Here is a 17,285-nt window from a genome sequence, read left to right as displayed (position 1 = left end):
TGTTACTCAATCTTAAAATATTATTCCTACTTTTCCAAACAACACATCACACAGCAAGCCATTGATATATTAAAAAAAATTTATATTTTTTTATTATTGCAAACTTTATAAATGTCTGTATGTGCATCCATAATTCTCAACATTTTAAAATTGATATATTATATATAAGACTTTTAAAGATCTCGTTGATGCACAAATATCCCTTAAGTAAATAAAATAAAGTATCTATCAATCTCATAAAATAAATAAAATTATTTAATATGTACAATTTATTTATGTTTTTGATTAAGGCAAAAACAAGTTTCGAAGGATCCAAAACCCTTTACAATTTATTTATGTTAAGTATCTTTCTACTCCTTAATTGTTAAGAAACCCTGATTTATTCACCAATACTATTAATATTCCTAATTATAAGAAACATATTGAAATTCAATTATCTTAATCAATAATTCTATACTAAAAAGACAAATATTTACTCCACTTAACATTTATTTTATTTAATTATTTCACCCACCTAAACTCAAAACTAAATTAAAAAATAAAATTAAAAATGGATGTACAAATTCCACCAGTACAACCAAAGATTATCCAGATTACTGCTATACGAAGTTTCCCAAATGACCCTACCGGAGAATTCCAACAAAGCAGTCTACATAACCCTTCTCCAAGTTCCATTTTTGACTATCCAAATTAACAACCCCGACAAGAAGCCCGATATACTTCAAAAAGTAATCCTTCATTAATTCCACGCACAATTTACTGCCATGGCCATGGATTCTAAGTTTTGATAAGTCGGAGAAAGCTGATTTGTTCAGAAAGTTGTCCTGGTCTCTTTCTTCTGACGTGTATTATTTACAGCCAACTTTTAGTCTCTACTGTTTTTATTTGTTTTTATACAATGTCTTTCTTTCAAATTCCCCGCCCTAAAATATTTGTACGTGTTTGTCAAATTTTGACAGATTTGTGAATCTTCAGTTGGGAAATTTTGAGGGGATTAATAGGAATGGCTTGGAGACATATCCTAACGCAGGTAATACCTAAATCTTTATTTGTTTTCTCAGCGAATCTATGTAATCAATCAGATCAATACTGCAGCCAAAATTAATTATTTTCAGACTAAAACAGGTACAAGAATTAAGTATTCTACTTATTCTGGATCATTAAACGCATATACATAACATTTTGTTCTCATGTTTTGAGAAATTTACTGTCATTAGTTTGATCCGTGTGGAGCCAGAAATGCCGAAACTAGGGTTTCCGCGTTTTTTGTGTTGCTATGGAATTGTCCAACCTGGGTGATGTATCACCGGGCTCGAAGTTTTGGTATTTTTCAAAATAATTTTTTCACACCGGGTTTGTCTATTAGGTGTTAAGATTAAAGATTAAGGTAGGGAAAAACCTCCTGCCGGGTACACAAAGGAGACTCTTGGGGTTATACTGTTCACAGAGCTGGGATGATTTCTCCAGCAGTGTGGTTTGATGGCCGGGTCATTGTGTTTGCCTGCGTTGACAGGTGCACATCTCCTGTTGGAGAACTTTGCGACAGCCACAGTAGCAACATTTGTAGGTTATAAGTACGGTACTATCTGTCATTTTTGCTGAACAATAGAGATCTTAATAACATAAATTTAAATTCAGAACGGATACAGTAATCATGAAAAATTGCTTATTCTAAACAACAAGTGCTTTGGGATTTTAATTATATACAACACATTATATTTCTTTCCTAAATGCCAGGACTAATGACATTTATTTGGCATTTTTATTAAGATAAACGTATTTTACACATGGTAAATTTCTTCATATTCATCATTTTAACTTTGGTTACATACAAGCTCGATATTGAGCTTGGATGCTGTGATAAGCACGAATTATTGCTATTTGAGCCCTGAGACTTCCAAACCAGTTTTACCTGCAAAATTATAAATATAAATACGAAGGAAATGACAACTAGCTGTGAAAGAGGGATTAATGTCTACTTGGGAGGGATGCTATTCAATTTCTGTTTAACAGTAGATTTGTGTCAAAAACGTGTATCAGATCTGAGTTATTAAAAGAATATCCAGACCTGTTCTAATAATAACACATTATTTTGATGATGATAAGACATAGCAATGACTGGGGGACAACTGATGCTGAGCATCATTTCTTCCAAATAAATGGTTGCCATCTTCAACACTAGTAGCTTCCTTTGATTGGTTAAAGCACACAAGCTATGGAAATGCGAAGAAAAATGCTAGAGTGAAGCCCAATAAAATGGTACGCTCTTTGCCTTCTTGGCCCTTCGAATGATGCACAATGCTTAATCCAAACTAGATATCTAAATTAACATAAATTATTGCCATGCCAACGTTTAGGGTTTAGGAGCAATATTTTGGTGTGAAACACACTTGCAAGTAATCGAAGTGAATGTAATCAAGCACATATAAATTGAAAATATAAGGAGTGGGATGGAAGGTGAAATGTTGATTTGTTTATGTGTATGTGTTATCATTGCAATAATTAGGAATGACAATTAAATGTCAAGGGGCAAGAAATTCTAAGTAGGAATATTGGAAAAAATGAAAATAATTGGAGCAAAGCCCAAAAAGGATCGAATACAAAGTTGTTTACGAGGCTCAATGGGTTAATCCAGGCAAAATCCCCATGAGCAAGGTAAAACTGGTTGCCTAACCTTGTGTGTTCTTTAAGAATAGCTTTGGTGACACTTCCTTAGGGATTTTTGGTTGTGTCACCAAGTTTTAGTTTATTGGTCAAAGCTGCATCTAACTTTCTAGGAAATTCATAGATGGCACAAAGGCCAAGTCTTAGGCCTTTATTCTTGGACTTTAGGTTGGCTTTCTTTTCTGGGATAAATCAGATTTGCATAAAGGGGACTCGATGATGACTATAAATGCCATCGCCAAGAGGCAATCCTTGAATTGGAAAAACCTCCTGCTAGGTACACAAAGGAGACTTTTGGGATTATACTGTTCACAGGGCTGGGATGATTTCTCCAGCAATGTGGTATGATGACCGGGTCATTGGGTTTGCCTGCAGGGACAGGTGCACATCTCCTGTCGGAGAACTTTGCGACAGACAAGGTAGCAACATTTTTAGGTTGTAAGTATGGTAGTATCTGTCGTTTTTCGCTGGGCAGTAGCAATCTGAATAAAATAAATTTAAATTTAGAATGGATATAGTAATCATAAAAAAATGCATATTCTAAACAGCAAGTGCTTTGAAACTTTAATTACATACAATACATTATATTTCTTTCCTAAATGCCAGGACTAATTATTAGAATATTTAATTATATTTTAGTCACCTATATTTAGTTCCTTGTTTAATGGTCATTTAGCTTTTTAGTTAATTAGCTTTTAAGCTTTATTTAGCATTTAGCTTTTTCTTTTTAGTTAGTTAGCTTTTAAGCTTTATTTAACATTTAGCTTTTTCTTTTTAGTTAATTAGCTTTTAAGCTTAATTTAGCTTTTAGCTCTTTAATCTTTTACTTTAATGTTATGTTCTAATTATAGAACATCGTCTTGTAACCTCTATATATATGTGTGTATATCGTTCAATGTAATCATCCGATTATTGAATCATTCATTCAATTTATTTTTCACTAATGACATTTTGGCATTTTTATCCAGTAAGATAAAAGTACCATATACATATGGTAAATTTCTTCAAATTCATCATATTAACTTTGGTCAGATACAAGCTTGATATTGAGCTCGGTTGCTTTAGTAAGCATGAATTATTGGTATATGAGCCCTGAGACTTCCATACCAGATTTACCTATAAAAATGTAAATAGAAATATGAAGGAAATGGCAACTAGCTGTGAAAGAGGGATGAATATCTACTTGGCAGGGATGCTATTCAATTTCTGTTTAACGGTAGATTTCTGTCAAAATGTGTACTAGTTTTGAGTTATTAGAAGAATATCCAAATCTGTGCTAATAATAACTTATTATTTTGATGATGAGAAGACATAGTGATGATTGGGGGACAACTGATGCCGAGCATCATATCTTCCAAATAAATGGTTACCATCTTCAACACTAGTAGCTTCCTTTGATTGCTTAAAGCACACAAGCTATGGAAATGCTAAAGTGAAACCCAATAAAATGGTACGCTGATTGCTTTCTTGGCCCCTGGAATGATGCGCAATGCTCAAATTAGGTATCTAAACTAACATAAATTATTGCCATGCCAGCGTTTAGGGTTTAGGAGCAATTGCTTGGTGTGAAACACACTTGCAAGTAATCTGAGTGAATGTAATCAAGCACATATGAATTAAAAATTTAAGGAGTAGTATTGAAGGTCAAATGCTGATTTGTGTAATGTCCCCACTTTGAAATATAATTTAATAAATAAATAATAATAATAAAATTTAAAATGCAGAAGAATAATAAATAAAAATTTAATTAAACTATAAAGGAATATAATTACATATGATTAAAATTTGATTAAAGTTAATGAATGGTCAAAAGGCATGAAATGATAAGTTGCGACTCCCCCAAATATGAGGTATAAAAGGGAGAAGAGAACTCATTTGAAGGGGGATAATTTGGGAATAAGAAGTGCAGATCTGATTGTGAAAGGTTGTGTCCCTGTCAAAGGTCAGAAATAATGAAGAGTTGCACTCTTTCAAAGGGTGCTAATGGTGAAAGGGTGTGTCTCTTGCCAAAGGGCATACATGATGAAGAGGTGTGACCTCTCCCTCACATTGAGAGATATAAAGGAAAGGAATCAAAGCATCCAATGACATCACCATTGATCAGATCAGATCAGAACTTTTGTTAAGTTACAGGCAGTAACATCTTGTTCTTGGTGGTATGCTTAATATATGAAGCCTTATAATGTCCTTATGCAGAATTTAGTAGTAATATTTATATAGACTGCAATATGTATGATAGTAATAGGAAAATCAGTTATATATATTGCTTATGTCTAATTTCATTTATGTATGAATATATATGTTGGAATCCAATAACACTGAGAGGGGGGGGTGAATCAGTGTTATAACGGAATGATCAATTTTAGCCTTATTAAAACATGCATACACCAACCGATATATCGGTACATACATAATTGAAAGAAGTAAAGCAACCAATAAGCCAATCACATAAATGAGAACCATAACACACAAAATTATACGTGGAAAACCTCAAAGAGGAAAAACCACGGTGGGATTTGTGACCCACAATATCAATCCACTGGCCATATGAAGAGATATTACAAAATATAAGGGGCCTGCACTTGCAGGAAGGCTTACAGCCTAGAGCACACTGCTCAATCACAAAAGGAGCCTCACTGACTACATATAAATCCAGACTTCAATCCGGAGAAGTGAGTGAACTGCTAGAATAGCATCTTCTATGCCATAATACAGTTCCAGTTAAGCTCTGTCTGTTTCGGTCTGAAACCCTAAACCCTTTACCGGAATAACCCTTACATAAATATCCTCACATACATGATCTCTCAAATATATTTCGTATCATATCACATCCACATATTCCATAATCTCCTATATCAAAAATGATCTAATCCAACTGACCTATATACCTGTTGTGACCATTTCACACATCGCCCCATTGCAAATGGGGACCCCTGCTTTTTGCTTTCTAGGGTTTGTTCTTTAGGTTTTTTAGGGTTTTGTCAGTTAGCCTTTGCATTTTGAGTGTCGCCAAGGGGATCACATGGATAGCAAGTCCGGCTTGAGTAATGTCCTGATCCTGAAATTTGGCTAAGTCTGAAAGTCCTGATCCTGAAAATTGGTTAAGTCTGAAAGTCTTGATCCTGAAAATTGGCTAAGTCTGGAATGTCCTGATCCTGAAATTTGACTAAGTCTGGAAACTGAAAACCTCCAAAAACTAGATTTTGCAATATAACTCTTGGAGGTCTGAAACCACTCTCAAACATCCTGAAAGTATATATGGAATATAACTTAAAGTATTCTTATACTTAAATGTTATATTCCATAAAATTATCTTGACAGAGAGTTCAAAAGGTCAAATTTCGCTCCTGACCCTTCCTGAAGGTCCAAAGCGAATTTTGCTCTTGACCCTCTCAGGAGGTCCAAAGCGAATCTCGCTCCCGACCCTTCCAGAAGGTCCAAGGCGAAAATTAACCTAGGACTCATTCCTGGCCTTATTTGACCAAATTTTGATTTGCAAAGCATTTTGTTTGGACTTTGGAATTGATTGAACACCTTGAAGAAAATGATGAATTTTGGCCAAGATTGGGAATTTCGCTCCTGACCCTTGCTGAGGGTCCAGAGCGAAATTCATTGTAGATTTCGTTTGCCAACTCGCTTGAATTTGAAACCTTGTTCCTGGCCTTGAAAATGATCTTACCTTGCCCTGTGAAGTGATTTGAAACTAAAAGATTGAGCAATTTAGCCTAGATTGTAAATTTCGCTCCTGACCCTTGCTGAAGGTCCAGGGCGAAAATGTGGTTCAAGTGTATTTCTCGCTAATTTTGGCTAACTTGTTTTGTGTAGGGTTTCCCGGAGAGAAGATTGGACGTTACTGGATGCGTTTGAAAGTTTGAAAGTTTGAAAATTGTTGAATTTTGGGCAACAAAGATAATTTCGCCCCTGACCCTTACTGAAGGCCCAGGGCGAAATTCTCCATGAAGGTCATTTTTAGCATTGTTGTGGTCAAGATGAGGTATTAAAGGCAAGAAGAGCGGTGGAATGAGCATGATGAAGCCCCAAACCCGTTTGAAGACCAAAGGATGAAGGAGTTTTGCCTAGAGAAGGCAAATTCGCTCCTGACCCTCTCTGAGGGCCCAGGGCAAATTTCTTGTGGACACACTATTTTATCCTTTTTTGGACATGAGAATTTATTTATAGCATGAAACAAGATAACATCTTCCTTAGCCAAGGAATTTCGAGATGAAAAGTGAAGCAATTTGATCATGATGGCAAAAAGCGCTCCTGACCCTCACTGAAGGTCCGGAGCTTGATTTTCAAATTTGCACTGTTCTTGCAGGATCAAAGTGATTTTATGATTGGAAGAGATCAAGGAAAGCATGTTCTATCCATTGAATATAATTTGAGTGGCCAACAAAGGAGGAAATCAACCCAAAAAACAAAAAGCGCTCCTGACCCTCTCTAAGGGTCCAGGGCAAAAAAGGAATAAATACACTTTCCTCCTAAATATCAAATGAAATCAAACTCAAAATTCCAGTTAAAAATGCCATTTAAATGTCTAGATGAGGTTTTGGGCGGAAAAAAGGAGGTATGCAAGGTCTAGATTGAAAAATCGCTCCTGGCCTTCACCAAGGGTCCAGGGCGAAATTGATGATATCCTTCATTTTTTGCATTAATTGAATGTTGACATTCCTTAAAATTCACCAAAATTTGCTAACTTTGGGGCATTTGAAAAAATTAAATTAAATTGGCATTAAATAAAGACATTTTGGCATTTAATAAATTGATTTTAGGCCTTAAAAAATCGAACTTTTATTGTGAAGGCATTTAAAATTAATTTTTATTAAATTAAAATTAAATGTGGAGCGCACAAGGCCTTATTTTCACTTATTTTGCCAAGTCGGCCCCCCTTTTTTTTGGAAATTTATTTATTTTTTAACCTCTTTTTGCCAAGTCGGCCTAGAGGAAGCAAAGGGGTGAGCGCTCTATATATTGGAGGTGTTTTTTCACAATTCAAATCATTCAATCATCCTTTCAAGTGCGAATTTGGAGAGCTAATTGAAGGTGCGAAATCTAGCTGGAGTGGAGCGAATTTCTACTAAGTGTGGAGACTAAGGAGGGCGAAATTCATCTTGAAGGCTATTGGAGAGGCGAATTTCTTGCTAGATTGGAGGATAATTTCCAGATGTTTTGAAGGTATTTGAAGGCGAATTTCCAGATTTTTGAAGAGGCTAGTGGAGTTTATTCTTTTCCAAGCTAGAGGAGGCGTAATTCATCCAAGGGAGGACTATAATCTAAGCTTGTCCATCAAAATCCAGTTTTCTTTCATCTTTTGCCAAGGTTTTGTAGTTAAGCAATCAAAGAGGAGGTATGAAGAATCATTTTTGAAGTTCTTATTCAAGACTTATTGTGATCCCATTGCAATTTTGTAAAATCTAAGTCTTGAAGATCCAAATTCCATTCATAATTAATTTGAAAATGTATAGTTCTGGATTTATCATGACTTTTTTCAAATTAATATCTTAAGTTTTACCTTTGAAAGGTCTTAAATTTTATGCTTTGAGGTTTGATGCTCAAAAGACTAACTTTAATATTTTGTGTAGGCATCAAATGGAGATCCCTAGTTGGAAAATCAAGCTAGATCAAGGGCGACCTCTTCCAGTCAAGCATCAACAAGGACGACCTTCTTCGGTCAAGCATCATTAGGAATAACTTCTTCCAATCCAGCATTCCAAGGCGAGGTACATCATCATCCTGCACATCAAGGACACAAGAAGTCAGAGCAAAGGGTTCGTTGAAGAAGCAGATAGTTTCAGAAGAGTTAATTAAAGCGAGCTTCTCAGCAACATCAAGTTGAATATCTACCAAGTTGCAAGTGTCGGACGAGGTGGCATCCCAGTCATCACTTCTCCAGTCGGATTGGTCCACCTCAGCATGTTCAGATTCAATGTACCTAACTCATGGGAGGTGGCACAAACTTCGATGTACCTACCCCAGCTATCCATTGGTTGAATTTTCCAGAGAAGACATGTGTCCAATTAATACAATTATTTCATTGGTCGAGCATTAAATGTTATGTAATGGTTGTAACAAACCCTAATTAGGGTTTTCATTATTGAATCTTGGCCATTGATCTCAAATTCATCTTAGCCATCGAATTGTATTGTGGGCACTATATAAGCCCCGACTCTTCATTTGTAAAGGCAGTTGGAAGCAGTTAATAGAATAGAGTTAGCGAATAGAGAGTAGTTAGAAGGTGATTAGCAGTTGATAGAATAGCAATTAGAGTAGAGTACAGAGAGAAGGCAAAGATTGTTGCCAAGATGTTGTTGTAAGAGACTTGTAAAACTTCATTGAAGAAATGGTGAAATTTATGGGTCGATTCGACAATTTGCATGGTCTCTATACTTCTCATACTTGATTTCATGTTATTAGATGAGTGGAAGAAATGTGCTTGATTGATGGTGAAATTCGCATATCCATACTACTAGCAGTTTGTTGATTGCAGACTTGCCTTGTGTAGTCAACTGGAATCATTCAGTTTAAGCTTAACTTCAATTGTCGCTTCTTCATTGATATGCATCAGCTTGATGGTGTCTATGCCTGCAATGATGATTTGAACATCATAAAGCTTTCCTTCGAAGATCGCACTAACCTTGTGGAGATGGTCCTGGGATGTCAAAACAAGACTTAGTTAGAATTTCATCAAAGCTCAATCATTGCTCCTACATTCCTTAGTATTAGGATTAGATTCTTTCCTCACCCTCATCTTTTTTCCTTTTTTTCAAATCTAAGGCAGTAAAATCCTGTGTTCCAGCAATATTCAAAGCAAATCAGAAGTTCAGTCATCAAGTGTAAGTCCCCTTGTGATTCCAGCAAATCACATCATACCACAGAGAGCTTATCCACACGTAGAGATCCTACATACAAAGAACCTTGAAGTCATCCCGATTGATCCTTTTCGCGACATCTTCAGCATTCGGAGACTTTATTCAAGAGAGGATAAGGTACCTTTAGGTATTTTATTCTGTGTTCGCATGTGCATAAAAAACACGTCAACAATACCCTATACAGTTTATCATTCCTTATGTCGGCATACAAAGATAATTACAATATCAATATACATGTCGGCTTACAAAGATAATTACAATATCAATATACATGTCGGCTAGATAACATAAATATCAATATCAATTGCCGATGTCGGATCCAGGAGATGTCGGCCTTCAATACCGATAACTATATTTTAAACCATGTTGGCCTGCATTGCCGGTAACCAAAGAAATCCTTCTATCCTGCCGATGTCGGTGCCGGTGCGGGTGAAGTGCCTGCTGGTGAAGTGCCTACCGATGAAGTGCCTGCTGGTACACAATTGAACCAAAACATGAAGCCGGAACAAGATACCATGTTGCCATCCATGACAACATAGTGAAACCAACCAATTGAGTGTCAATTGCCAACAATCTCCTATCAAAATCAATTGCCGATGTTGGATCCAAGAGATGTTAACCTCCAATTCCGATAACCATATCCTGAACCATGTCGGCCTGCATTGCCGGTAACCAAAGAAATCCTTCTATCCTGTCAGTGCTGGTGAAGTGCCTGTTGGTACACAACTGAACCAAAACATGAAGCCGGAACAAGATACCATGTTGCCATCAATGACAACATAGTGAAACCGACCAATTGAGTGTCAATTGCCAACAATCTCCCCCTTTGGCATTGATGGCAACACTCGTGTGAAAAATGGTCAAGGTTTCATCTGCCGGTTTCATCCTGCCTGCTCCCCTTGAGCTGAATATTCATCAATGATCATAATCAAAAGTACTCTATACTCCCCCTAATGTATACAACTCCTATTCTTTTTCACATCTATATCACTCCCCCTTTGACATCAATGCCATCAAAAATTCAAAAAGAATGTCAAAGATCCAAAACTGTACAATGAGTATCCCGAAAATATCTTATCGGAGCTTAACAAATTTGAAAATTTTCGGATATGCCTTCTCCAATAGCTCAAGATAAGTATCCCAACCAGTTTTGAAAGTGTTGGAAAGAGATACAAGTCCATTTAGCATATGAGCAAATGACTCTTTCTCACTTAACTCTGCCGGTGTGGGCTTTCCAACCATATCCATACACTCCTTATGTACACTGAGTGAATCCAACCGGGGATTCACCAAGCCTCTAAGACCTTTGGCTCTTCTTATGATTTTGTCTTTTTCTTTCTCAAGAACAAAGATTTGGGCTTTCAAAACCAAAATTTGACCATCAATGGATGTAGTCAATGAATTTAATCCATCAAAAGAATTGGCTATACCTGCAATTTTCACCTGAAATTCCTTAATCTTCTTATCCACATTAACTGTAAGTACATTTGTGTTGCAACATACCTTGTAAATATTTGTACACTGCTTCAAAGAATAATCTATTAATTTCAACTTTTCATCAATCTTCTTCCTCTCAGACTCAATTACTTGATCAAATGTAGCTCTTTTAGCCTGTGTGAACCTTTCCAGTGCTTGCCGGTTTGAAATCTGCTGCAAGGATTGAAAATCCTTCGAAATGTGCTCAGTAATTGTCTTCAGCTTGCCGGATGGGCTCACTTCTCTGTCAATCTTGCAATCCGGGACTAGTCTATGCAAAACAGTGATAGACTAATCAATAATCCCTTTATCCGTAGATCCCTCCTTCATCAATTTCTATGCAGCCATCATCATGAGTTCAATAAGACTCATCTCGGTTATGTTTTTCTTTACAACCTGCGAGGTGTCAATTGACAACAATGATGGACCTACTACCGGTTCCCTGCCAGATTCCCCTTTCTTCTCCTCTGATGATTTATCCTTAATAGCTTCCTCACTTGCACCGGTGGCTTCACCACTTGCTGCAGTCTTTGTAACTGCCAGTTCCTCTATAGGAACTGTAACCTCAACCTGTACATTTGTATCCGGAGGACTGTTATCCTCAATATTAGTATCCTGTACATCATCAACATTTTCACTCTCTGTATTTGCCGGTATCTCAACATTTGACTGTACATTTGTATCTACCGGGGGCTTGATTTCCACTATCTTAATGTTTTTCAAAATTGAGTGTGAAGTACCCATAATACCCTTTCCTTTCCCTTCAACCAGGATGTCTGCAGTGTCTGTTTTTGATTCCGGTGAAGTAAAGAAACCTATGTTCTCTTCAAAGAACTTAGCCCATGCCTTTTGGGTCTCCTTTATTATCTCATTTACCCTTCCTAGCATAAGACTGGTTATTCTATGTTTACTGTTAAAGACCTTTCTATTTGCAACCTCAAGTGTCTTATCCATTTCTTCTGGAGTAATAGAAACACAAACAGATAACAACTCTTGAATTTTAATGTGTTTGTCTTCTTGTATTGCCGATAGCCTCCTAGCATCTAACATATCATACAATTTTGTCGGTATTTGGTTTTCAATTTCTATCAAGGCTTTCTTATAAATATCCAAATATAACAAAACTGCTTCCTCTACCTCTCTTTGTTCAACATTATCTAAACGATCACAGTAAAATTGTACATTCTTTAACATGCCATCCTTAGTTATTTCATCAACTAATTCTGCACAAGTTTTTGGTGGAATGATAGTTACATTACCAGATTGAATTGCTTGATCAATGTCATTCTTCTTCTTCCTTCTTGCAGTACCGGATGGAGCTGAAGGTGCTACCTTTGGTGCTTGCTTCTGTGCTGGTAACTTGAATGTGACTCTCCTAACCGGTTGCCTTTTAGCTTCTACCTTGGTTTCCTCTGTTTTCTTCCTTATAACCCTCTTGAAAGCCAAGGGTGTGTCATTCTCAAATTCAGACTCTGCTGTAACAGGCTCAATGTGTACTTCTGGTTCCTTCCTCTTCCTGCCTTTCTCCGGGATAGCATCAATCAATGCTTTAATGTCCTGTGAAACCTTCTCAACAATCTTGCTTGCTTTTCCTTTCTGCTTCTCTCTCTTCTTCCGGTTGAACTCTATTTCAACCTCTTATGTCTTTTGCTTTGCAGTACCACAGGGCTTCTCGACCTCATCAACAGGTGCATCAATTAAAATTTTTGCATAAGCATCAAGGATCTGTGCATCAACTTCATAGCCCATTTCCTCAATCCAAATCTTTCGGGGCTTGACCGCTTCCATAAGTGTTTCATCTTTCTTCACCATGAAGCATATGTCAGTTGAGTATTTTTCAACAATATGCTTAGGAACCCTTTCCCTAGATTTCATAGACTTCTGGAATCCCTTAAAATATCCCCATACCTTATCATCTCTCTGACTGCCTAATGTAGCAATTGACTGTTTCAATTGTCTCCCTACCGAGATATCAAATGCCCATTGTCTTTTCCCAAAACCGGGGGTGTCATTCATGAAAAATAGCATTAAGCAGACAATTAAGTTGCCATACCGGAAAATTCCTTTCTTTTCACCTTTAATCTTTCCTAGGTTTATTAACAGTTCATCCAACATCCAGCCACATAGATCTAATTTCTCATTTTCTCTCATCATTTTGTAAGTTGCGAAAATGCAAGAGCTAGAAATAGAATTCAATCAGTTCGATTGAGTTACCTTATAACCGATGATCATGCTACCGAATCTGATGTCTGTGTCGGTGATAGTGCTAATTCTCATAGATCTCCTGTTTGATGTTGTGCCGGTGATTTTATTGACATAATCATTAGAAACCTTCTTGTCTAGACGTTGCCCAACCTGTGGTAAACCAGTGATTGCCCTGATGGCTTCCTTGGTGATCTTGTAAGGTCTATCCAACCAGATAAACTCTCCATGTACTCTGCTTAAAACATACCTAATGATTTCATCTTCGAATTCCGGAATGTCCAGAATGCCGGTAAACCCTAAGTCTTCAATGTGCTTGTATGCAGGTTTGATCTTTCTAGAATCTCCCATAAGCTCTCTCATGTACATGCTCTTTATATCAAATGTCCCCAAATCCTCAATGTGACAATGTATGTATGCCCTAACATCTTCGACATAAACAACTCCTTCCGGAACACGGGGAAATGCTCCAACCGAATCATCCAAGGTAGCCACATGCGGATATCACTTGAAATTTGGCTTGGGACGATCTTTGACCTCTACCACAGTCGGATTTGCAACAAAGATAGGAATAGATGATGATCCCGCTTCCATGATTAAAGAAAAATACTTGGTAATCGCTTCTGGTGAAACTCTAACAAACTCTTTCAGTCGTCAGTAAAATCGCTCAAGAAGATATCTGATTGCTTTGAAATGCCTTTGATCGCTCTTAGCCGCTCTTAATCACACTGAATCACTCTGAATGCAAGGTAATAAAAAATGAAGTGAATTCGACCTTTTATCCTCCAAGAAAAACCGTAATCTTTCATTGACATCAATGACTGCTGGTGAAAGATATTGGATCTCGAACAAAACATCTCCATGCCAGATAAGCATCTCCAATGTTTGGAACATCTTCCAGAACCTCTTCCCGGAGCATATGCAGCATCTTCATGAATTTTGCCTACCCCTAAGGCATCTGCCTCAGTTACTGGTTGAGCTTCCTGTCGGTGCAGGAGCAACCTCCTTTGCTAGATAAGTGACCGGTGCATTCCCATCTGCTGATTGTTCTTTAGTCTTCCTGACCCATCTCTGGATATGATCTTGCTGGATTTCATTGACCTTCTCTTTCCCTTTCTCATTTGATCCTCCATTACCAACCGGTGGAGTTCTGCTTCTACAAAATTTAGCAATATGTCCAACCTCATTACATGCATAACATGTAACATTGTTCCTTTGAATTGCTTTGCTAAAACCAGTATAATTGCTTGACCTGCACTTGTTAGCCATATGTCTAAATTTTTCACATGCATAGCATTTAACATTCATTCTGCAATCTTTTGTCTTATGACCATACTTATTACATTTAGAACGTTGACCGGGAGCAGAATCAGGGTTCTAATTTGCTCTGTTTCTACATTGCCTAGCCATGTGACCAAATTTATTGCAAACAAAACATCTACCATTAAATTTATAAGCATTAAATTGCCTTACCGGTGCCTTATGGTTTGATCTTCATTGGTAGTACCGAAACTCTGTCCTTGCTCAAATCCAAGTCCACTGGAATCTCCAATCTGCCTTTGTCTCTTTAATAACTCATCTAGTTGTGCTGAACTAATCTTGAATTTTTCTTTATACTCACTAGCAATAGTTAGATCATCTCTCAGAATTATCATTTGTCTCTCAAGCTCTTGTTCATTACTCTGGGATTGCACTAAATCAGTTCTCAACATATCATTCTCATGAACCAACCTACCACATTCTTCAAATTTGTTCTTCAGGGATACAACAAGATTTTCTTCCTTTTTCTTCCGGTTTTCAATCTTCTTAGACATCCTCATGGTTATAGCTTGCATTTCATTTCTCATGACCATGATCTCCTGACTTAGTTTCTGACATTGTTCCTTAAGTGCATCTTTCTCTTCATCATCCTGATTTTGCAAAAGTACCTTCCTTCTAGCCTGAACAGATGATAGCCTCTCCTGTAGGACAAGAATGAATTCCTTAGCAAAATTAAATTCATCTTGTAGCTTTAAGTTCTTCAACCTTTCAGCATCATAATCTTCAAGTGCCATCTCAAGTTGCTTCTCCAAACCCATATCCATGGATTCCGGATTCAGGATCCTCCTCAAGCTGTTAAACTAACTCTGAGGCACAAGGCTCTGATATCAATTGTTGGAATCCCATAACACTGAGAGGAGGGGGGGGGGGGTGAATCAGTGTTATATCGGAATGATCAATTTTAGCTTTATTAAAACATGCATACACCAACCGGTATACCGGTACGTACATAATTGAAAGAAGTAAAGCAACCAATAAGCCAATCACATAAATGAGAACCATAACACAGAGAATTATACATGGAAAACCTCAAAGAGGAAAAACCACGGTGGGATTTGTGACCCACAATATCAATCCACTGGCCATATGAAGAGATATTACAAAATATAAGGGGCTTGCACTTGCAGGAAGGTTTATAGCCTAGAGCACACTGCTCAATCACAAAAGGAGCCTCATTGACTACATATAAATCCAGACTTCAATCCGGAGAAGTGAGTGAACTGGTAGAATAACATCTTCTATGCCAGAATACAGTTCCGGTTAAGCTCTGTCTGTTCCGGTCTGAAACCCTAAACCCTTTACCGTAATAACCCTTACATAGATATCCTCACATGCATGATCTCTCAGATATATTTCGCATCATATCACATCCACATATTCCATAATCTCCTATATCAAAAATGATCTAATCCAACTGACCTATATACCCAATACAATTTATCATGCCTTATGTCGGCTTACAAAGGTAATTACAATATCAATATACATGTCGGCTAGATAACATAAATATCAAAATCAATTGCCTATGCTGGATCCAAGAGATGTCGGCCTCCAATACCGATAACCATATTCTAAACCATGTCGGTTTGCATTGCCGGTAACCAAAGAAATCCTTCTATCTTGCCGGTGCCGGTGAAGTGCCTGCTGGTACACAACTGAACCAAAACATGAAGCCGAAACAAGATACCATTTTGCCATCATTGACAACATAGTGAAACCAACCAATTGAGTGTCAATTGCCAACAATATATATGTTCATAGTACACTAAGATATCAATATATTCACAGTCTAAGTACACTAAGATGCGTGGTGTTGTTAGGGAAAGGCGGAGTAAATCTATCTCTAGAGCCCCGAGGGTGAATGGACTAATGTTCCCGAAGTTTGGGCTTCATAACAGAGGTGGTGTCATCGTGCTAGTCAAGTAAATCCCCATCAAGGGCTGGGAATTAGAAGGAAGTAAGGCTTAGGCCTGAGGGTGGCAAATATCAGATGTACTATTAGTTTAGGTAATTAATATAAAGGTTAAGAAATGAGTAGTGATGCATATTATTTCCTTGGGAATTGACAGCCTCCTAGTAGGGGACATTACAATTTGTTTACGTGTATGTGTTATCATTGCAACAATTAGGAATGACAATTTAATGTCAAGGGGCAAAAAATTGTAAGTAGGTTTATTGGAAAAAATAAAAATAATTGGAACAAAGTCAAAAAAAGATCAAATACAAAGTTGTTTACGAGGCTCAATGGGTTAATCTAGGCAAAATCCCCATGAGCAAGGTAAAATTGGTTACTTAACCTTGTGGGTTCTTTAAGAATAGCTTTGGTGACACTTCTTGGGGCAACTTAGGGATTTTTGGATGTGTCATCAAGGAAAGTTTTGGTTTATTGGTCAAAGCTGCATCTAACTTTCTAAGAAACTCATATATGGCACAAAGGCCAAGGCCAAGTCTTATACCTTTATTCTTGGGCTTTAGGTTGTCTTTCTTTTCTGGGATAAATCAGATTTGCATATAAGGTGACTCGATGATAATTATAAATGCCATTACCGAGAGGCAATCCTTGAATTGGAAAATAGACACAACATTTTGAGGCAAGCTTAGGGTGTTATTGATTCTTTTGATATCCTTTTGTTTAAAGCTACCACAAAGAGGCTGATTACATAGTCGAATTTTTGGAAAATTTTGACATCGATTCAAATAGGATTGATCATAGATGGGGTCATGGAGCACTGACATGGGCTTTGAAGAGTTTGG

The 17,285-nt window shown here is 37.2% G+C and overlaps 1 protein-coding gene across 2 annotated transcripts in view; it reads left to right on the top strand.

Annotated features, from left to right (window-relative positions):
- Positions 1–571: 571 nt before the first annotated feature.
- LOC131065577 (ATP-dependent zinc metalloprotease FTSH 5, mitochondrial) overlaps positions 572–17,285 on the top strand; it is a 65,824-nt gene continuing 49,110 nt past the window's right edge. Inside the window, exons 1-2 of one of the 2 annotated variants that reach the window (XM_058000137.2) lie at positions 572–827; positions 960–1,030. In XM_058000137.2, the coding sequence (XP_057856120.1) occupies positions 1,004–1,030 (27 nt within the window). In that variant the 5' untranslated portion in view covers positions 572–827; positions 960–1,003. Of the gene's footprint in view, positions 844–959; positions 1,031–17,285 lie in introns of both variants that reach the window. The other variant, XM_058000138.2, reaches the window with a different exon arrangement.

This window comes from Cryptomeria japonica, chromosome 4 (genome assembly GCF_030272615.1).
Source record: "Cryptomeria japonica chromosome 4, Sugi_1.0, whole genome shotgun sequence".
Classification (NCBI taxonomy): domain Eukaryota; kingdom Viridiplantae; phylum Streptophyta; class Pinopsida; order Cupressales; family Cupressaceae; genus Cryptomeria; species Cryptomeria japonica.
Note: the sequence above shows the minus strand (reverse complement) of the source record. Positions and strands in the feature narration are given on the sequence as shown.